The sequence below is a fragment of the Tachypleus tridentatus genome, chromosome 2, assembly GCF_004210375.1.
Source record: "Tachypleus tridentatus isolate NWPU-2018 chromosome 2, ASM421037v1, whole genome shotgun sequence".
NCBI classification, from domain to species: domain Eukaryota; kingdom Metazoa; phylum Arthropoda; class Merostomata; order Xiphosura; family Limulidae; genus Tachypleus; species Tachypleus tridentatus.
Window position 1 is genome coordinate 79,514,963 of NC_134826.1, and position 23,134 is coordinate 79,538,096.

Sequence of the window (23,134 nt, forward strand, 5' to 3'; positions counted from 1 at the left end):
GATTTTATGTACTTGTTAGATATTCACTGTGTCAAGTAGTTTGTATACTGAGCTTGTTGGATTTTATGCACTTGTTTTATATTCACTGTATCAAGTAGTTTCTCCACTGAGATGTTGGATTTCATGTACTTGTTAGATATTTACTGTGTCAAGTAGTTTGTCCACTGAGATGTTGGATTTCATGTATTTGTTATGTAACTGAGATTTGGATTTTATGTACTTGTTAGATATTTACTGTGTCAAGTAGTTTGTCCACTGAGATGTTGGATTTTATGTACTTGTTAGATATTTACTGATATCAAGTAGTTTGTCTACTGAAATATTGGATTTTATGTACTTGTTAGATATTTACTGTACCAAGTAGTTTGTCCACTGAAATGTTGGATTTCATGTACTTGTTAAATATTTACTGTGCCAAGTAGTTTGTCCACTGAGATGTTGGATTTCATGTACTTGTTAGATATTTACTGTGTCAAGTAGTTTGTCCACTGAGATGTTGGATTTCATGTACTTGTTAGATATTTACTGTGTCAAGTAGTTTGTCCACTGAGATGTTGGATTTCATGTACTTGTTAGAAATTCACTGTGTCAAGTAGTTGGATTTTATATACTTGTTAGATATTTACTGTTATGAAGTAGTTTGTCCACTGAAATGTTGGATTTTATGTATTTGTTAGATATTTACTGTTATCAAGTAGTTTGTCCACTGAGATGTTGGATTTTATGTATTTGTTAGATATTTACTGTTATCAAGTAGTTTGTCCACTGAGATGTTGGATTTTATGTACTTGTTAGATATTTACTGTTATCAAGTAGTTTGTCCACTGAGATGTTGGATTTCATGTACTTGTTAGATATTTACTGTGTCAAGTAGTTTGTCCACTGAGATGTTGGATTTTATGTACTTGTTAGATATTCACTGTGTCACTGAGATGTTGGATTTTATGTATTGTTAGATATTCACTGTGTCAAGTAGTTTGTCCACTGAGATGTTGGATTTCATGTACTTGTTAGATATTTACTGTGTCAAGTAGTTTGTCCACTGAGATGTTGGATTTCATGTACTTGTTAGATATTTACTTGTTAAAGTAGTTTGTCCACTGAGATGTTGGATTTCATGTACTTGTTAGATATTTACTGTGTAGTTTGTCCACTGAGATGTTGGATTTCATGTACTTGTTAGATATTTACTGTTATCAAGTAGTTTGTCCACTGAGATTGGATTTTATGTATTTGTTATATTTACTGTAAGTAGTTTGTTAGATATTTACTGATATTGTTGGATTTTACTATTTGTTAGATATTTACTGTAGTAGTTTGTCCACTGAGATGTTGGATTTTATGTATTTGTTAGATATTTACTGTGTCAAGTAGTTTGTACACTGAGATGTTGGATTTTATGTACTTGTTAGATATTCACTGTGTCAAGTAGTTTGTCCACTGAGATGTTGGATTTCATGTACTTGTTAGATATTCACTGTGTCAAGTAGTTTGTCCACTGAGATGTTGGATTTCATGTACTTGTTAGATATTTACTGTGTCAAGTAGTTTGTTCACTGAAATGTTGGATTTTTTGTACTTGTTAATTATTTACTGTGCCAAGTAGTTTGTCCACTGAGATGTTGGATTTCATGCACTTGTTAGATATTCACTGTTATCAAGTAGTTTGTCCACTGAGATGTTGGATTTCATGTACTTGTTAGATATTTACTGTGTCAAGTAGTTTGTCCACTGAGATGTTGGATTTCATGTACTTGTTAGATATTTACTGTGTCAAGTAGTTTGTCCACTGAGATGTTGGATTTCATGTACTTGTTAGTTTCAGTGTGTCATAGTTTGTCCACTGAGATGTTGGATTTCATGTACTTGTTAATTATTTACTGTGTCAAGTAGTTTGTCCACTGAGATGTTGGATTTTATGTATTTGTTAAATATTTACTGTTATCAAGTAGTTTGTCTTCTGAGATGTTGGATTTCATGTACTTGTTAGATATTTACTGTGTCAAGTAGTTTGTTCACTGAGATGTTGGATTTTATGTACTTGTTAGATATTCACTGTGTCAAGTAGTTTGTCCACTGAGATGTTGGATTTCATGTACTTGCTAGATATTCACTGTGTCATGTAGTTTGTCCACTGAGATGTTGGATTTCATGTACTTGCTAGATATTCACTGTGTCATGTAGTTTGTCCACTGAGATGTTGGATTTTGTACTTGTTAGATATTTACTGTGTCAAGTAGTTTGTCCACTGAGATGTTGGATTTTATGTACTTGTTAGATATTTACTGTGCCAAGTAGTTGGATGTTGTTAGATATTTACTGTTATCAAGTAGTTTGTCCACTGAGATGTTGGATTTTATGTATTTGTTAGATATTTACTGTTATCAAGTAGTTTGTCCACTGAGATGTTGGATTTTATGTATTTGTTAGATATTTACTGTTATCAAGTAGTTTGTCCACTGAGATGTTGGATTTTATGTATTTGTTAGATATTTACTGTTATCAAGTAGTTTGTCCACTGAGATGTTGGATTTTATGTATTTGTTAGATATTTACTGTTATCAAGTAGTTTGTCCACTGAGATGTTGGATTTTATGTATTTGTTAGATATTTACTGTTATCAAGTAGTTTGTCCAATGAGATGTTGGATTTTATGTATTTGTTAGATATTCACTGTGTCAAGTAGTTTGTATACTGACATGTTGGATTTTATGTACTTGTTAGATATTCACTGTGTCAAGTAGTTTGTCCACTGAGATGTTGGATTTCATGTACTTGTTAGATATTTACTGTGTCAAGTAGTTTGTCCACTGAGATGTTGGATTTTATGTACTTGTTAGATATTTACTGTGTCAAGTAGTTTGTCCACTGAGATGTTGGATTTTACTGTGTCAAGTAGTTTGTCCACTGAGATGTTGGATTTTATGTACTTGTTAGATATTTACTGTGTCAAGTAGTTTGTCCACTGAGATGTTGGATTTTATGTATTTGTTAGATATTTACTGTTATCAAGTAGTTTGTCCACTGAGATGTTGGATTTTATGTATTTGTTAGATATTTACTGTTATCAAGTAGTTTGTCCACTGAGATGTTGGATTTTATGTATTTGTTAGATATTTACTGTTATCAAGTAGTTTGTCCACTGAGATGTTGGATTTTATGTATTTGTTAGATATTTACTGTTATCAAGTAGTTTGTCCAATGAGATGTTGGATTTTATATATTTGTTAGATATTCACTGTGTCAAGTAGTTTGTCCACTGAGATGTTGGATTTTATGTACTTGTTAGATATTCACTGTGTCAAGTAGTTTGTCCACTGAGATGTTGGATTTCATGTACTTGTTAGATATTCACTGTGTCATGTAGTTTGTCCACTGAGATGTTGGATTTCATGTACTTGTTAATTATTTACTGTGTCAAGTAGTTTGTCCACTGAGATGTTGGATTTCATGTACTTGTTAGATATTCACTGTGTCAAGTAGTTTGTCCACTGAGATGTTGGATTTTATACTTGTTAGTATTTGTGTGTCAAGTAGATATTTTATGTACTTGTTAGATATTCTGTGTCAAGTAGTTTGTCTTCTGACATGTTGGATTTTATGTACTTGTTAGATATTCACTGTGTCAAGTAGTTTGTCCACTGAGATGTTGGATTTTATGTACTTGTAAGATATTCACTGTGTCTAGAAGTTTGTCCACTGAGATGTTGGATTTTATGTACTTGTTAATTATTTACTGTGTCAAGTAGTTTGTCCACTGAGATGTTGGATTTCTTGTTAGATATTTACTTGTAGTTTGTCCACTAGTTAGATATTTACTGTTAGATATTTACAAGTAGTTTGTCCACTGAGATTTGGATTTTATGTACTTGTTAGATATTTACTGTGTCAAGTAGTTTGTCCACTGAGATGTTGGATTTCATGTACTTGTTAGATATTTACTGTGTCAAGTAGTTTGTCCACTGAGATGTTGGATTTTATGTACTTGTTAGATATTTACTGTGTTTGTCCACTGAGTGTTGGATTTTATGTACTTGTTAGATATTGGTTGGATTTCAGTACTTGTTAGATATTTACTGTCCACTGAGATGTTGGATTTTATGTACTTGTTAGATATTTACTGTGTCAAGTAGTTTGTCCACTGAGATGTTGGATTTTATGTACTTGTTAGATATTCACTGTGTCAAGTAGTTTGTCCACTGAGATGTTGGATTTTATGTACTTGTTAGATATTTACTGTGTCAAGTAGTTTGTCCACTGATGTTGGATTTTATGTACTTGTTAGATATTTACTGTGTCAAGTAGTTTGTCCACTGAGATGTTGGATTTTATGTACTTGTTAGATATTTACTGTTATCAAGTAGTTTGTCCACTGAGATGTTGGATTTTATGTACTTGTTAGATATTTACTGTTATCAAGTAGTTTGTCCACTGAGATGTTGGATTTTATGTACTTGTTAGATATTTACTGTTTGTCAAGTAGTTTGTCCACTGAGATGTTGGATTTTATGTATTTGTTAGATATTTACTGTTATCAAGTAGTTTGTCCACTGAGATGTTGGATTTTATGTATTTGTTAGATATTTACTGTTATCAAGTAGTTTGTCCACTGAGATGTTGGATTTTATGTATTTGTTAGATATTTACTGTTATCAAGTAGTTTGTCCACTGAGATGTTGGATTTTATGTATTTGTTAGATATTTACTGTTATCAAGTAGTTTGTCCACTGAGATGTTGGATTTTATGTACTTGTTAGATATTTACTGTGTCAAGTAGTTTGTCCACTGACATGTTGGATTTTATGTACTTGTTAGATATTCACTGTGTCAAGTAGTTTGTCCACTGACATGTTGGATTTTATGTACTTGTTAGATATTCACTGTGTCAAGTAGTTTGTCCACTGAGATGTTGGATTTCATGTACTTGTTAATTATTTACTGTGTCAAGTAGTTTGTCCACTGAGATGTTGGATTTCATGTACTTGTTACTGTGTAGTTTGTCCACTGAGATGTTGGATTTTATTGTTAGATATTTACTGTGTCAAGTCAAGTAGTTTGTCCACTGAGATGTTGGATTTCATGTACTTGTTAGATATTTACTGTTATCAAGTAGTTTGTCCACTGAGATGTTGGATTTTATGTATTTGTTAGATATTTACTGTTATCAAGTAGTTTGTCCACTGAGATGTTGGATTTTATGTATTTGTTAGATATTTACTGTGTCAAGTAGTTTGTCTACTGAGATGTTGGATTTTATGTACTTGTTAGATATTCACTGTGTCAAGTAGTTTGTCCACTGAGATGTTGGATTTTATGTACTTGTTAGATATTCACTGTGTCAAGTAGTTTGTCCACTGAGATGTTGGATTTTATGTACTTGTTAGATATTCACGGTGTCAAGTAGTTTGTCCACAGATATGTTGGATTTTATGTACTTGTTAGTATTTCACTGTGTCAAGTAGTTTGTCCACTGAGATGTTGGATTTTATGTACTTGTTAGATATTCACTGTGTCAAGTAGTTTGTCCACTGAGATGTTGGATTTCATGTACTTGTTAATTATTTACTGTGTCAAGTAGTTTGTCCACTGACATGTTGGATTTTATGTACTTGTTAGATATTCACTGTGTCAAGTAGTTTGTCCACTGAGATGTTGGATTTCATGTACTTGTTAGATATTTACTGTGTCAAGTAGTTTGTCCACTGAGATGTTGGATTTTGTACTTGTTAGATATTTACTGTGTCAAGTAGTTTGTCCACTGAGATGTTGGATTTCATGTACTTGTTAGATATTTACTGTGTCAAGTAGTTTGTCCACTGAGATGTTGGATTTCATGTACTTGTTAGATATTTACTGTGTCAAGTAGTTTGTCCACTGAGATGTTGGATTTTATGTATTTGTTAGATATTTACTGTTATCAAGTAGTTTGTCCACTGAGATGTTGGATTTTATGTATTTGTTAGATATTCCACTGTGTTACTGTTTTGTCCAATGAGATGTTGGATTTTATGTATTTGTTAGATATTTACTGTTATCAAGTAGTCTGTTATCAAGTAGTTTGTACAATGAGATGTTGGATTTTATATATTTGTTAGATATTCACTGTGTCAAGTAGTTTGTCCACTGAGATGTTGGATTTTATGTACTTGTTAGATATTCACTGTGTCAAGTAGTTTGTCCACTGAGATGTTGGATTTGGATTTCATGTACTTGTTAGATATTCACTGTAAGTAGTTTGTCCACTGAGATGTTGGATTTTATGTATTGTTAGATATTTACTGTGTCAAGTAGTTTGTCCACTGAGATGTTGGATTTCATGTACTTGTTACTGTGTCAAGTAGTTTGTCCACTATTTTGGACTGTGTCAAGTAGTTTGTCCACTGAGATGTTGGATTTCATGTACTTGTTAGATGTGTCAAGTAGTTTGTCCACTGAGATGTTGGATTTCATGTACTTGTTAATTATTTACTGTGTCAAGTAGTTTGTTTACTGAAATGCTGGATTTTTTGTACTTGTTAATTATTTACTGTGCCAAGTAGTTTGTCCACTGAGATGTTGGATTTCATGTACTTGTTATAGTTTGTCCACTGAGATGTTGGATTTTTGTACTTGTTAGATATTGTTAGATATTTACTGTTATCAAGTAGTTTGTCCACTGAGATGTTGGATTTTAGATGTAAGTAGTTGTTGAGATATTTACTGTTATCAAGTAGTTTGTCCACTGAGATGTTGGATTTTATGTATTTGTTAGATATTTACTGTTATCAAGTAGTTTGTCCACTGAGATGTTGGATTTTATGTATTTGTTAGATATTTACTGTTATCAAGTAGTTTGTCTACTGAGATGTTGGATTTCATGTACTTGTTAGATATTTACTGTGTCAAGTAGTTTGTTCACTGAGATGTTGGATTTTATGTACTTGTTAGATATTCACTGTGTCAAGTAGTTTGTCCACTGAGATGTTGGATTTTATGTACTTGTTAGATATTCACGGTGTCAAGTAGTTTGTCCACTGAGATGTTGGATTTTATGTACTTGTTAGATATTCACTGTGTCAAGTAGTTTGTCCACTGAGATGTTGGATTTTTTGTACTTGTTAGATATTTACTGTCAAGTAGTTTGTCCACTGAGATGTTGGATTTCATGTACTTGTTAGATTTCCACTGAGATGTTGGATTTTATGTACTGTGTCAAGTAGTTTGTCCACTGAGATGTTGGATTTTATGTACTTGTTAGATATTTACTGTGTCAAGTAGTTTGTCCACTGAGATGTTGGATTTCATGTACTTGTTAGTATTTACTGTGTCAAGTAGTTTGTCCACTGTTGGATTTTATGTATTTGTTAGATATTTACTGTTATCAAGTAGTTTGTCCACTGAGATGTTGGATTTTATGTATTTGTTAGATATTTACTGTTATCAAGTAGTTTGTCCACTGAGATGTTGGATTTTATGTATTTGTTAGATATTTACTGTTATCAAGTAGTTTGTCCACTGAGATGTTGGATTTTATGTACTTGTTAGATATTCACTGTTATCAAGTAGTTTGTCCACTGAGATGTTGGATTTTATATATTTGTTAGATATTCACTGTGTCAAGTAGTTTGTCTACTGACATGTTGGATTTTATGTACTTGTTAGATATTCACTGTGTCAAGTAGTTTGTCCACTGACATGTTGGATTTTATGTACTTGTTAGATATTCACTGTGTCAAGTAGTTTGTCCACTGAGATGTTGGATTTCATGTACTTGTTAATTATTTACTGTGTCAAGTAGTTTGTTTACTAAAATGTTGGATTTTTGTGTACTTTTTAATTATTTACTGTGCCAAGTAGTTGGATTTTATATACTTGTTAGATATTTACTGTTATCAAGTAGTTTGTCCACTGAGATGTTGGATTTTATGTATTTGTTAGATATTTACTGTTATCAAGTAGTTTGTCCACTGAGATGTTGGATTTTATGTATTTGTTAGATATTTACTGTTATCAAGTAGTTTGTCCATTGAGATGTTGGATTTTATGTATTTGTTAGATATTTACTGTTATCAAGTAGTTTGTCCAATGAGATGTTGGATTTTATGTATTTGTTAGATATTTACTGTGTCAAGTAGTTTGTATACTGAGATGTTGGATTTTATGTATTTGTTAGATATTTACTGTGTCAAGTAGTTTGTATACTGACATGTTGGATTTTATGCACTTGTTAGATATTCACTGTGTCTAGAAGTTTGTCCACTGAGATGTTGGATTTCATGTACTTGCTAGATATTCACTGTGTCACGTAGTTTGTCCACTCAGATGTTGGATTTCATGTACTTGTTAGATATTCACTGTGTCATGTAGTTTGTCCACTGAGATGTTGGATTTCATGTACTTGTTAATTATTTACTGTGTCAAGTAGTTTGTCCTCTGACATGTTGGATTTTATGTACTTGTTAGATATTTACTGTGTCAAGTAGTTTGTCCACTGAGATGTTGGATTTGTCCATGTATGTATTGTTAGATATTTACTGTTATCAAGTAGTTTGTCCACTGAGATGTTGGATTTTATGTATGTTAGATATTTACTGTGTAGTTTGTCCAGAGATGTTGGATTTATGTACTTGTTAGATATTTACTGTGTCAAGTAGTTTGTCCACTGACATGTTGGATTTTATGTACTTGTTAGATATTCACTGTGTCAAGTAGTTTGTCCACTGAGATGTTGGATTTCATGTACTTGTTAGATATTCACTGTGTCAAGTAGTTTGTCCACTGAGATGTTGGATTTTGTACTTGTTAGATATTTACTGTGTCAAGTAGTTTGTCCACTGAGATGTTGGATTTCATGTACTTGTTAGATATTTACTGTGCCAAGTAGTTTGTCCACTGAGATGTTGGATTTCATGCACTTGTTAGATATTCACTGTTATCAAGTAGTTTGTCCACTGAGATGTTGGATTTTATGTATTTGTTAGATATTTACTGTTATCAAGTATCCAAGTGTTGTTTGTCCATCAAGTAGTTTGTCCACTGAGATGTTGGATTTTATGTATTTGTTAGATATTTACTGTTATCAAGTAGTTTGTCCACTGAGATGTTGGATTTTATGTATTTGTTAGATATTTACTGTTATCAAGTAGTTTGTCCACTGAGATGTTGGATTTTATGTATTTGTTAGATATTTACTGTTATCAAGTAGTTTGTCCTGTGTCAAGTAGTTTGTCCACTGAGATGTTGGATTTTATGTACTTGTTAGATATTCACTGTGTCAAGTAGTTTGTCCACTGAGATGTTGGATTTTATGTACTTGTTAGATATTCACTGTGTCAAGTAGTTTGTCCACTGAGATGTTGGATTTCATGTACTTGTTAGATATTTACTGTGTCAAGTAGTTTGTCCACTGAGATGTTGGATTTCATGTACTTGTTAGTTATTTACTGTGTCAAGTAGTTTGTCCACTGAGATGTTGGATTTTATGTACTTGTTAGATATTTACTGTTATCAAGTAGTTTGTCCACTGAGATGTTGGATTTTATGTATTTGTTAGATATTTACTGTTATCAAGTAGTTTGTCCACTGAGATGTTGGATTTTATGTATTTGTTAGATATTTACTGTTATCAAGTAGTTTGTCCACTGAGATGTTGGATTTTATGTATTTGTTAGATATTTACTGTTATCAAGTAGTTTGTCCAATGAGATGTTGGATTTTATGTATTTGTTAGATATTTACTGTGTCAAGTAGTTTGTCCACTGAGATGTTGGATTTTATGTACTTGTTAGATATTCACTGTGTCAAGTAGTTTGTCCACTGAGATGTTGGATTTTATGTACTTGTTAGATATTCACTGTGTCAAGTAGTTTGTCCACTGAGATGTTGGATTTTATGTACTTGTTAGATATTCACTGTGTCAAGTAGTTTGTCCACTGACATGTTGGATTTTATGTACTTGTTAGATATTCACTGTGTCAAGTAGTTTGTCCACTGATATGTTGGATTTTATGTACTTGTTAGATATTCACTGTGTCTAGAAGTTTGTCCACTGAGATGTTGGATTTCATGTACTTGTTAGATATTCACTGTGTCAAGTAGTTTGTCCACTGAGATGTTGGATTTCATGTACTTGTTAATTATTTACTGTGTCAAGTAGTTTGTCCACTGACATGTTGGATTTTATGTACTTGTTAGATATTTACTGTGCCAAGTAGTTTGTCCACTGAGATGTTGGATTTCATGTACTTGTTAGATATTTACTGTGTCAAGTAGTTTGTCCAAGTATTTTATGTACTTGTTAGATATTTACTGTGTCAAGTAGTTTGTCCACTGAGATGTTGGATTTCATGTACTTGTTAGATATTTACTGTGTCAAGTAGTTTGTCCACTGAGATGTTGGATTTCATGTATGTACTTGTTAGATATTTACTGTGTCAAGTAGTTTGTCCACTGAGATGTTGGATTTTATGTACTTGTTAGATATTTGTGTCTGTTTGTCAAGTAGTTTGTCCACTGAGATGTTGGATTTTATGTACTTGTTAGATATTTACTGTGTCAAGTAGTTTGTCCACTGACATGTTGGATTTTATGTACTTGTTAGATATTCACTGTGTCAAGTAGTTTGTCCACTGACATGTTGGATTTTATGTACTTGTTAGATATTCACTGTGTCAAGTAGTTTGTCCACTGAGATGTTGGATTTCATGTACTTGTTAGATATTCACTGTGTCAAGTAGTTTGTCCACTGAGATGTTGGATTTTATGTACTTGTTAGATATTTACTGTGTCAAGTAGTTTGTCCACTGAGATGTTGGATTTTATGTACTTGTTAGATATTTACTGTTATCAAGTAGTTTGTCCACTGAGATGTTGGATTTTATGTACTTGTTAGATATTTACTGTTATCAAGTAGTTTGTCCACTGAGATGTTGGATTTTATGTATTTGTTAGATATTTACTGTTATGTATCAAGTAGTTTGTCCACTGAGATGTTGGATTTTATGTATTTGTTAGATATTTACTGTTATCAAGTAGTTTGTCCACTGAGATGTTGGATTTTATGTATTTGTTAGATATTTACTGTTATCAAGTAGTTTGTCCACTGAGATGTTGGATTTTATGTATTTGTTAGATATTTACTGTTATCAAGTAGTTTGTCCACTGAGATGTTGGATTTCATGTACTTGTTAGATATTTACTGTGTCAAGTAGTTTGTCCACTGAGATGTTGGATTTCATGTACTTGTTAGTTATTTACTGTGTCAAGTAGTTTGTCCACTGACATGTTGGATTTTATGTACTTGTTAGATATTCACTGTGTCAAGTAGTTTGTCCACTGAGATGTTGGATTTCATGTACTTGTTAGATATTTACTGTGTCAAGTAGTTTGTCCACTGAGATGTTGGATTTCAAGTGTACTGAGATGTTAGATATTTACTGTGTCAAGTAGTTTGTCCACTGAGATGTTGGATTTCATGTACTTGTTAGATATTTACTGTGTCAAGTAGTTTGTCCACTGAGATGTTGGATTTCATGTACTTGTTAGATATTTACTGTGTCAAGTAGTTTGTCCACTGAGATGTTGGATTTTATGTACTTGTTAGATATTTACTGTTATCAAGTAGTTTGTCCACTGAGATGTTGGATTTTATGTATTTGTTAGATATTTACTGTGTCAAGTAGTTTGTCTACTGACATGTTGGATTTTATGTACTTGTTAGATATTCACTGTGTCAAGTAGTTTGTCCACTGAGATGTTGGATTTCATGTACTTGTTAGATATTCACTGTGTCAAGTAGTTTGTCCACTGAGATGTTGGATTTCATGTACTTGTTAATTATTTACTGTGTCAAGTAGTTTGTTTACTGAAATGCTGGATTTTTTGTACTTGTTAGTGTATTTACTGTTTCATGTACTTGTTAATTATTTACTGTGTCAAGTAGTTTGTCCACTGAGATGTTGGATTTCATGTACTTGTTAGATATTCACTGTGTCAAGTAGTTTGTCCACTGAGATGTTGGATTTTATGTATTTGTTAGATATTTACTGTTATAAAGTAGTTTGTCCACTGAGATGTTGGATTTAATGTACTTGTTAATTATTTACTGTGTCAAGTAGTTTGTTTACTGAAATGCTGAATTTTTTCTACTTGTTAATTATTTACTGTGTCAAGTAGTTTGTCCACTGAAATGCTGAATTTTTTGTACTTGTTAGATATTTACTGTCAAGTAGTTTGTCCACTGAGATGTTGGATTTCATGTACTTGTTAGATATTCACTGTGTCAAGTAGTTTGTCCACTGAGATGTTGGATTTTATGTACTTGTTAGATATTCACTGTGTCAAGTAGTTTGTCCACTGAGATGTTGGATTTCATGTACTTGTTAGATATTTACTGTGTCAAGTAGTTTGTCCACTGAGATGTTGGATTTTATGTACTTGTTAGATATTCACTGTGTCAAGTAGTTTGTCCAGAGATGTTGGATTTCATGTACTTGTTAGATATTTACTGTTATCAAGTAGTTTGTCCACTGAGATGTTGGATTTTATGTATTTGTTAGATATTTACTGTGTCAAGTAGTTTGTCCACTGAGATGTTGGATTTCATGTACTTGTTAGATATTTACTGTGTCAAGTAGTTTGTCCACTGAGATGTTGGATTTTATGTACTTGTTAGATATTCACTGTGTCAAGTAGTTTGTCCACTGAGATGTTGGATTTTATGTACTTGTTAGATATTTACTGTGTCAAGTAGTTTGTCCACTGAGATGTTGGATTTCATGTACTTGTTAGATATTCACTGTGTCAAGTAGTTTGTCCACTGAGATGTTGGATTTTTTGTACTTGTTAATTATTTACTGTGCCAAGTAGTTGGATTTTATATAGTTGTTAGATATTTACTGTTATCAAGTAGTTTGTCCACTGAAATGTTGCAATTTATGTATTTGTTAGATATTTACTGTTATCAAGTAGTTTGTCCACTGAGATGTTGGATTTTATGTATTTGTTAGATATTTACTGTTATCAAGTAGTTTGTCCACTGAGATGTTGGATTTTATGTATTTGTTAGATATTTACTGTTATCAAGTAGTTTGTCCAATGAGATGTTGGATTTTATGTATTTGTTAGATATTTACTGTTATCAAGTAGTTTGTCCATTGAGATGTTGGATTTTATGTATTTGTTAGATATTTACTGTTATCAAGTAGTTTGTCCAATGAGATGTTGGATTTTATATATTTGTTAGATATTCACTGTGTCAAGTAGTTTGTATACTGACATGTTGGATTTTATGCACTTGTTAGATATTCACTGTGTCAAGTAGTTTGTCCACTGAGATGTTGGATTTTATGTACTTGTTAGATATTTACTGTGTCAAGTAGTTTGTCCACTGAGATGTTGGATTTTATGTACTTGTTAGATATTCACTGTGTCAAGTAGTTTGTCCACTGAGATGTTGGATTTTATGTACTTGTTAGATATTTACTGTGTCAAGTAGTTTGTCCACTGAAATGTTGGATTTTATGTATTTGTTAGATATTTACTGTTATCAAGTAGTTTGTCCAATGAGATGTTGGATTTTATGTATTTGTTAGATATTTACTGTTATCAAGTAGTTTGTCCACTGAGATGTTGGATTTTATGTATTTGTTAGATATTTACTGTATCAAGTAGTTTGTCTAGATATTTATGTATTTGTTAGATATTTACTGTTATCAAGTAGTTTGTCCAATGAGATGTTGGATTTTATATATTTGTTAGATATTCACTGTGTCAAGTAGTTTGTATACTGAGATGTTGGATTTTATGTACTTGTTAGATATTCACTGTGTCAAGTAGTTTGTCCACTGAGATGTTGGATTTCATGTACTTGTTAGATATTCACTGTGTCAAGTAGTTTGTCCACTGAGATGTTGGATTTCATGTACTTGTTAGATATTCACTGTGTCAAGTAGTTTGTCCACTGAGATGTTGGATTTTAGATATTTACATAGTTGTCAAGTAGTTTGTCCACTGAGATGTTGGATTTCATGTACTTGCTAGATATTCACTGTGTCATGTAGTTTGTCCACTGAGATGTTGGATTTCATGTACTTGTTAATTATTTACTGTGTCAAGTAGTTTGTCCACTGACATGTTGGATTTTATGTATTTGTTAGATATTTACTGTTATCAAGTAGTTTGTCTACTGAGATGTTGGATTTCATGTACTTGTTAGATATTTACTGTGTCAAGTAGTTTGTTCACTGAGATGTTGGATTTTATGTACTTGTTAGATATTCACTGTGTCAAGTAGTTTGTCCACTGAGATGTTGGATTTCATGTACTTGTTAGATATTCACTGTGTCAAGTAGTTTGTCCACTGAGATGTTGGATTTTATGTACTTGTTAGATATTCACTGTGTCAAGTAGTTTGTCCACTGATATGTTGGATTTTATGTACTTGTTAGATATTCACTGTGTCAAGTAGTTTGTCCACTGAGATGTTGGATTTCATGTACTTGTTAATTATTTACTGTGTCAAGTAGTTTGTCCAAGTAGTTTGTCTGAGATGTTGGATTTTTTCATGTACTTGTTAGATATTTATTTACTGTCCAAGTAGTTTGTCCACTGAGATGTTGGATTTCATGTACTTGTTAGATATTTACTGTTATCAAGTAGTTTGTCCACTGAAATGTTGGATTTATGTATTTGTTAGATATTTACTGTTAGATCAAGTAGTTTGTCCACTGAGATGTTGGATTTTATGTATTTGTTAGATATTTACTGTTATCAAGTAGTTTGTCCACTGAGATGTTGGATTTTATGTATTTGTTAGATATTTACTGTTATCAAGTAGTTTGTCCAATGAGATGTTGGATTTTATGTATTTGTTAGATATTTACTGTTATCATGTAGTTTGTCCACTGAGATGTTGGATTTTATGTATTTGTTAGATATTTACTGTTATCAAGTAGTTTGTCCACTGAGATGTTGGATTTTATGTATTTGTTAGATATTCACTGTGTCAAGTAGTTTGTCTACTGACATGTTGGATTTTATGTACTTGTTAGATATTCACTGTGTCAAGTAGTTTGTCCACTGAGATCCACTGAGATGTTGGATTTCATGTACTTGTTAGATATTCACTGTGTCAAGTAGTTTGTCCACTGAGATGTTGGATTTCATGTACTTGTTAATTATTTACTGTGTCAAGTAGTTTGTTTACTGAAATGCTGGATTTTATATTTACTGTGTACTTGTTAGATATTTACTGTTAGATATTTACTGTTATCAAGTAGTTTGTCCACTGAGATGTTGGATTTTATGTATTTGTTAGATATTTACTGTTATCAAGTAGTTTGTCCACTGAGATGTTGGATTTTATGTATTTGTTAGATATTTACTGTTATCAAGTAGTTTGTCCACTGAGATGTTGGATTTTATGTATTTGTTAGATATTTACTGAGATGTTGGATTTTATGTAGTTTGTCCACTGAGATGTTGGATTTTATATATTTGTTAGATATTCACTGTGTCAAGTAGTTTGTCCACTGAGATGTTGGATTTTATGTACTTGTTAGATATTCACTGTGTCAAGTAGTTTGTCCACTGAGATGTTGGATTTCATGTACTTGCTAGATATTCACTGTGTCATGTAGTTTGTCCACTGAGATGTTGGATTTCATGTACTTGTTAGATATTTACTGTGTCAAGTAGTTTGTCCACTGAGATGTTGGATTTCATGTACTTGTTAGATATTTACTGTGTCAAGTAGTTTGTCCACTGAGATGTTGGATTTCATGTACTTGTTAGATATTTACTGTGTCAAGTAGTTTGTCCACTGAGATGTTGGATTTTATGTATTTGTTAAATATTTACTGTTATCAAGTAGTTTGTCTTCTGAGATGTTGGATTTCATGTACTTGTTAGATATTTACTGTGTCAAGTAGTTTGTCCACTGAGATGTTGGATTTTATGTACTTGTTAGATATTCACTGTGTCAAGTAGTTTGTCCAGAGAGATGTTGAATTTCATGTACTTGCTAGATATTCACTGTGTCATGTAGTTTGTCCAATGAGATGTTGGATTTTTTGTACTTGTTAGATATTTACTGTCAAGTAGTTTGTCCACTGAGATGTTGGATTTCATGTACTTGTTAGATATTTACTGTGCCAAGTAGTTGGATTTTATATAGTTGTTAGATATTTACTGTTATCAAGTAGTTTGTCCACTGAAATGTTGCAATTTATGTATTTGTTAGATATTTACTGTTATCAAGTAGTTTGTCCACTGAGATGTTGGATTTTATGTATTTGTTAGATATTTACTGTTATCAAGTAGTTTGTCCACTGAGATGTTGGATTTTATGTATTTGTTAGATATTTACTGTTATCAAGTAGTTTGTCTACTGAGATGTTGGATTTTATGTATTTGTTAGATATTCACTGTGTCAAGTAGTTTGTCCACTGAGATGTTGGATTTTATGTATTTGTTAGATATTCACTGTGTCAAGTAGTTTGTCTACTGACATGTTGGATTTTATGTACTTGTTAGATATTCACTGTGTCAAGTAGTTTGTCCACTGAGATGTTGGATTTCATGTACTTGTTAGATATTCACTGTGTCAAGTAGTTTGTCCACTGAGATGTTGGATTTCATGTACTTGTTAATTATTTACTGTGTCAAGTAGTTTGTTTACTGAATGCTGGATTTTTTGTACTTGTTAGATATTTACTGTGCCAAGTAGTTGGATTGTTGGATTTCATACTTGTTAGATATTTACTGTGTCAAGTAGTTTGTCCACTGAGATGTTGGATTTTATGTATTTGTTAGATATTTACTGTTATCAAGTAGTTTGTCCACTGAGATGTTGGATTTTATGTACTTGTTAGATATTTACTGTGTCAAGTAGTTTGTCCACTGAGATGTTGGATTTCATGTACTTGTTAGATATTCACTGTGTCAAGTAGTTTGTCCACTGAGATGTTGGATTTTATGTACTTGTTAGATATTTACTGTGTCAAGTAGTTTGTCCACTGAGATGTTGGATTTCATGTACTTGTTAATTATTTACTGTGTCAAGTAGTTTGTTTACTGAAATGCTGAATTTTTTGTACTTGTTAGATATTTACTGTCAAGTAGTTTGTCCACTGAGATGTTGGATTTCATGTACTTGTTAGATATTTACTGTGTCAAGTAGTTTGTCCACTGAGATGTTGGATTTTATGTATTTGTTAGATATTTACTGTTATCAAGTAGTTTGTCCACTGAGATGTTGGATTTTATGTATTTGTTAGATATTTACTGTTATCAAGTAGTTTGTCCAATGAGATGTTGGATTTTATGTATTTGTTAGATATTTACTGTTATCAAGTAGTTTGTCCACTGAGATGTTGGATTTTATGTATTTGTTAGATATTCACTGTTATCAAGTAGTTTGTCCACTGAGATGTTGGATTTCATGTACTTGTTAGATATTCACTGTGTCAAGTAGTTTGTCCACTGAGATGTTGGATTTCATGTACTTGTTAATTATTTCCTGTGTCAAGTAGTTTGTCCACTGAGATGTTGGATTTCATGAACTTGTTAATTATTTACTGTGTCAAGTAGTTTGTCCACTGACATGTTGGATTTTATGTACTTGTTAGATATTTACTGTGTCAAGTAGTTTGTCCACTGAGATGTTGGATTTCATGTACTTGTTAGATATTTACTGTGTCAAGTAGTTTGTCCACTGAGATGTTGGATTTCATGTACTTGTTAGATATTTACTGTGTCAAGTAGTTTGTTTACTGAGATGTTGGATTTTATGTACTTGTTAATTATTTACTGTGTCAAGTAGTTTGTCCACTGAATGTAGTTGTTTTTATGTACTTGTTAGATATTTACTGTGTCAAGTAGTTTGTCCACTGAGATGTTGGATTTCATGTACTTGTTAGATATTTACTGTGTCAAGTAGTTTGTCCACTGAGATGTTGGATTTTATGTACTTGTTAGATATTTACTGTGTCAAGTAGTTTGTCCACTGAGATGTTGGATTTCATGTACTTGTTAGATATTTACTGTTATCAAGTAGTTTGTCCACTGAGATGTTGGATTTCATGTACTTGTTAGATATTTACTGTTATCAAGTAGTTTGTCCACTGAGATGTTGGATTTTATGTATTTGTTAGATATTTACTGTTATCAAGTAGTTTGTCCACTGAGATGTTGGATTTTATGTATTTGTTAGATATTTACTGTTATCATGTAGTTTGTCTATTGAGATGTTGGATTTTATGTATTTGTTAGATATTTACTGTTATCAAGTAGTTTGTCCAATGAGATGTTGGATTTTATATATTTGTTAGATATTCACTGTGTCAAGTAGTTTGTCCACTGAGATGTTGGATTTTATGTACTTGTTAGATATTCACTGTGTCAAGTAGTTTGTCCACTGAGATGTTGGATTTCATGTACTTGTTAATTATTTACTGTGTCAAGTAGTTTGTCCACTGAGATGTTGGATTTGTACTTGTTAGATATTTACATGTACTTGTTAGATATATTACTGTGTCAAGTAGTTTGTCTACTGAGATGGTGGATTTCATGTACTTGTTAGCTATTTACTGTGCTAAGTGGTTTGTCCACTGAGATATTGGATTTTATATACTTGTTAGATATTTACTGTGCCAAGTAGTTTGTCCATTGAGATGTTGGATTTCATGTACTTTCTATATATTGACTGTATCATGTAGTTGGATTTTATATACTTGTTAGATATTTACTGTGCCAAGTAGTTTGTACACTGATATGTTGGATTTTTTGTACTTGTTAGATATTTACTGTCAAGTAGTTTGTCCACTGAGATGTTGGATTTTTTGTACTTGTTAATTATTTACTGTGTCAAGTAGTTTGTTTACTGAGATGTTTGATTGTATGTACTTGTTAGATATTCACTGTTTCAAGTAGTTTGTCCACTGAGATGTTGGATTTCATGTACTTGTTAATTATTTACTGTGTCAAGTAGTTTGTTCAATGTCATGTTGGATTTTATGTACTTGTTAGATATTCACTGTGTCAAGTAGTTTGTTCAATGTGATGTTGGATTTTATGTAGTTGTTAGATATTCACTGTGTCAAGTAGTTTGTCCACTGAGATGTTGGATTTCATGTACTTGTTAGATATTCACTGTGTCAAGTAGTTTGTCCACTGAGATGTTGGATTTCATGTACTTGTTAATTATTTTCTATGTGAAGTAGTTTGTCCACTGAGATGTTGGATTTCATGTACTTGTTAATTCTTTTCTATGTGAAGTAGTTTGTCCACTGAGATATTGGATTTCATGTACTTTTTAATTATTTAATGTGTTTGGAATGGATTTCATGTACTTGTTAGATATTTACTGTGTCAAGTAGTTTTTTTTTACTGAAGTATTGGATTTTATGTATTTGTTAGATATTTACTGTTTCAAGTAGTTTGTTTTATATTTACTTGTTAGATATTTACTGTGTCAAGTAGTTTGTTTTTACTGAAGTATTGGATTTTTTTATGTATTTGTTAGATATTTACTGTGTCAAGTAGTTTATCTACTGACATGTTGGATTTTATGTACTTGTTAATTATTTACTGGGTAAAGTAGTAGGATTTTACATACTTGTTAGATATGTACTGTGTCAAGTAGTTTGTCTACTGAGATGGTGGATTTTATGTTCTTGTCAGGTATTTATCGCCTCAAGTAGTTTGTACACTAAGATGGTGGATTTTTGGAACTTAGATATTTAATGTGTTAAGTAGTTGGATTTTATGTATTTGTTAATATTTTACTGGGTGAAGTAGTAGGATTTTATGTACTTGCTAGATATGTACTGTGTCAAGTAGTTTGTCTACTGAGATGTTGGATTTTTATGTGCCCTTTAAATATATTTCTGTGTAATATAGATGTATTTTTGTGTGCCCGTTATATATTGTTCTGTGTAATGTAGTTGGATTTTATGTTGCCCATTATATATTTTTCTGTATAATGTAGTTGGATTTTTATGTGCCCGTTAGATATATTTCTGTGTAATATATTTGGATTTTTATGTGCCCGTTAGATATATTTTTGTGTAATGTTGTTGGATATTTATGTGCCCGTTAGATATTTTTCTGTGTAATGTAGTTGGATTTTTATGTGCCCATTATATATTTTTCTGTGTAATGTAGTTGGATTTTTATGTGCCCGTTAGATATATTTCTGTGTAATATATTTGGATTTTTATGTGCCCGTTAGATATATTTTTGTGTAATGTAGTTGGATATTTATGTGCCCGTTAGATATTTTTCTGTGTAATGTAGTTGGATATTTATGTGCCCGTTAAATATTTTTTTGTGTAATGTAGTTGGATTTTATGTGCCCGTTAGATATTTTTTTGTGTAATGTAGTTGGATTTTTATGTGCCCATTAGATATTTTTCTGTGTAATGTAGTTGGATTTTTAGTGTGCCCGTTAGATATTTTTCTGTGTAATGTAGTTGGATATTTATGTGCCCATTAGATATTTTTCTGTGTAATGTACTTGGATATTTATGTGCCCATTATATATTTTTCTGTGTAATGTAGTTGGATTTTTATGTGCCCATTATATATTTTTCTGTATAATGTAGTTGGATTTTTATGTGCCCGTTAGATATATTTCTGTGTAATATATTTGGATTTTTATGTGCCTGTTAGATATATTTTTGTGTAATGTAGTTGGATATTTATGTGCCCGTTAGATATTTTTCTGTGTAATGTAGTTGGATTTTTATGTGCCCATTATATATTTTTCTGTGTAATGTAGTTGGATTTTTATGTGCCCATTAGATATTTTTCTGTGTAATGTAGTTGGATTTTTGTGTGCCCGTTAGATATTTTTCTGTGTAATGTAGTTGGATATTTATGTGCCCGTTAGATATTTTTCTGTGTAATGTACTTGGATATTTATGTGCCCATTATATATTTTTCTGTGTAATGTAGTTGGATTTTTATGTGCTTGTTAGATATATTTCTGTGTAATATATTTGGATTTTTATGTGCCCGTTAGATATATTTTTGTGTAATGTAGTTGGATATTTATGTGCCCGTTAGATATTTTTCTGTGTAATGTACTTGGATATTTATGTGCCCGTTAGATATTTTTCTGTGTAATGTAGTTGGATTTTTATGTGCCCGTTAGATATTTTTCTGTGTGATGTAGTTGGATTTTTATGTGCCCATTAGATATTTTTCTGTGTAATGTAGTTGGATTTTTGTGTGCCCATTAGATATTTTTCTGTGTAATGTAGTTGGATATTTATATGCCCGTTAGATATTTTTCTGTGTAATGTAGTTGGATATTTATGTGCCCGTTAGATATTTTTCTGTGTAATGTAGTTGGATATTTATGTGCCCGTTAGATATTTTTCTGTGTAATGTCGTTGGGTTTTTATGTGCCCATTAGATATTTTTCTGTGTAATGTAGTTGGATTTTTGTGTGCCCGTTAGATATTTTTCCTGTGTCATGTTGTTGGATTTTATCTACCAGTTAGATATTTTTCTGTGCTATCTAGTTTCCCTATCAGAGTGTTTGTTATTGGAATTTATATACATGTTAGATATCTGTTGTGCTAAATGTGTTGTTTATCTGTCTGTTTGATTGCTGCTGGATGTTACATGTTCTTTGTATATTGTCTATGCTAGGTAGTTTGCTTATTTTTACACGTTAAGTAGGTGTATGCTGTGCCAACAGCTTTCTTACCAGGCTATTTGCTGTTACATTTTATATCCTCAGTTGATTTTTATAATTGTGCCAAGACTGACCAGGTTTTTCCAACCCTTAACAGCTAATTAGAATTAATGATTTTTATAAATATTTTCTTCTGAAATATTTTTAGTCACAGCATAATGGCTCATAGAACAATTGTGAGCTAATTAGAATTAATGATTTTTATAAATATTTTCTTCTGAAATATTTTTAGTCACAGCATAATGGCTCATAGAACAATTGTGAGCTAGTTTCTTTGTTTGACAGAGTTTTAGCTCGTAGATCCATCATCTCTTGGCCAATTTGATATCTAATTATAGGTTTGATCTCAGGAGGTCAAACCCTGATGAGTGATTGTTCTTGCCCAAGGTCTCAATTAATTTACTTTAGTCTTGCCTATAAGAATTTCAATTTGAGAGTGGGCTGGCAGAGATCCTGATGAGTTAAAACTGAATTAGGTATATGTATGGCCCATGTCTGGTATTGTTGGTGCACAAAAATATAGCTAGTTAAAATAGGTAAAAAGATATTGTAATTTAATTTACTGTAATTCTGTCTAAAATAAGTTCACATGCTGTGACTATGTGAGGGTACCCCTCTTGTTATTGGTTATTAATTCCTTATTTATAGCCAAAGAATAAGTAATATTTAAAGTAAAAACCTACATAGAAGATATGTTTGCGAACACTGACCCTGTATTTAAGGTACTTTGAACTGATAATTTTCTTTATTCAGGATGCATGGAGATGACAAACATTATCGAAGAGTTTTGTTACGAGGACTGCACTCAGCCACTGACTGGCCTGAAACATTAGGAGAAATGCTTATTAATTTTGAGAGAGAAGAAGGTATGTAACTTACCACACAAGATTGATCCTTTGCCTTAATTCTAATGTTTTCATTAGGTTTTTGACAAACAGTAAGCATGAAGTCTCACTAACTAACATCCTTGAAAGATAGTGAACCCTAGTAATTTTGATTGGCAGCTGTATTGTGCAGTCACTTGTATAAACATGACTTTGATCTCTTTGTAGAATGTTTTTAAACAACTACTACATAAATTACTGTATGTAGATCATGAATATATTTTATATAGAGATTAAGATAAATATTATCTATTTGTATTTGATTTGACACTAAGACAATGTTTTAATTAAACCATTTCTTTTAACAAAATGATCTGATGTGCGGTCTTTTAAGCTAACTATTCATATGTCAATGATGACTGTTGGTTACCTATTACAGGAAGGATACAAAACAGCATAATAAATGGCTATGTTACTTAGTGGTTTTGTCATATTATAGATAATAAGTTTACCAAAAAGAATCAATTACATCTTTCAGAAGGTGAAACAGGTCTTATGTCATTATTTGATTATTAGTTGAACATGTTTAATGAAATATGTTAAATAAGATTTTATTTCACCTAGCAAC

At 31.7% G+C, this 23,134-nt stretch overlaps 1 protein-coding gene across 4 annotated transcripts in view; it reads left to right on the plus strand.

Moving 5' to 3' along the window:
* The window catches only part of LOC143244316 (spliceosome associated factor 3, U4/U6 recycling protein-like), a 159,828-nt gene that overhangs the window by 95,213 nt on the left and 41,481 nt on the right, over window positions 1-23,134 (plus strand). For all 4 annotated transcript variants that reach the window (XM_076488754.1, XM_076488755.1, XM_076488752.1 and 1 more), the window contains exon 13: window positions 22,436-22,548. In XM_076488754.1, the coding sequence (XP_076344869.1) occupies window positions 22,436-22,548 (113 nt within the window). The remainder of the gene's footprint in view (window positions 1-22,435; window positions 22,549-23,134) is intronic.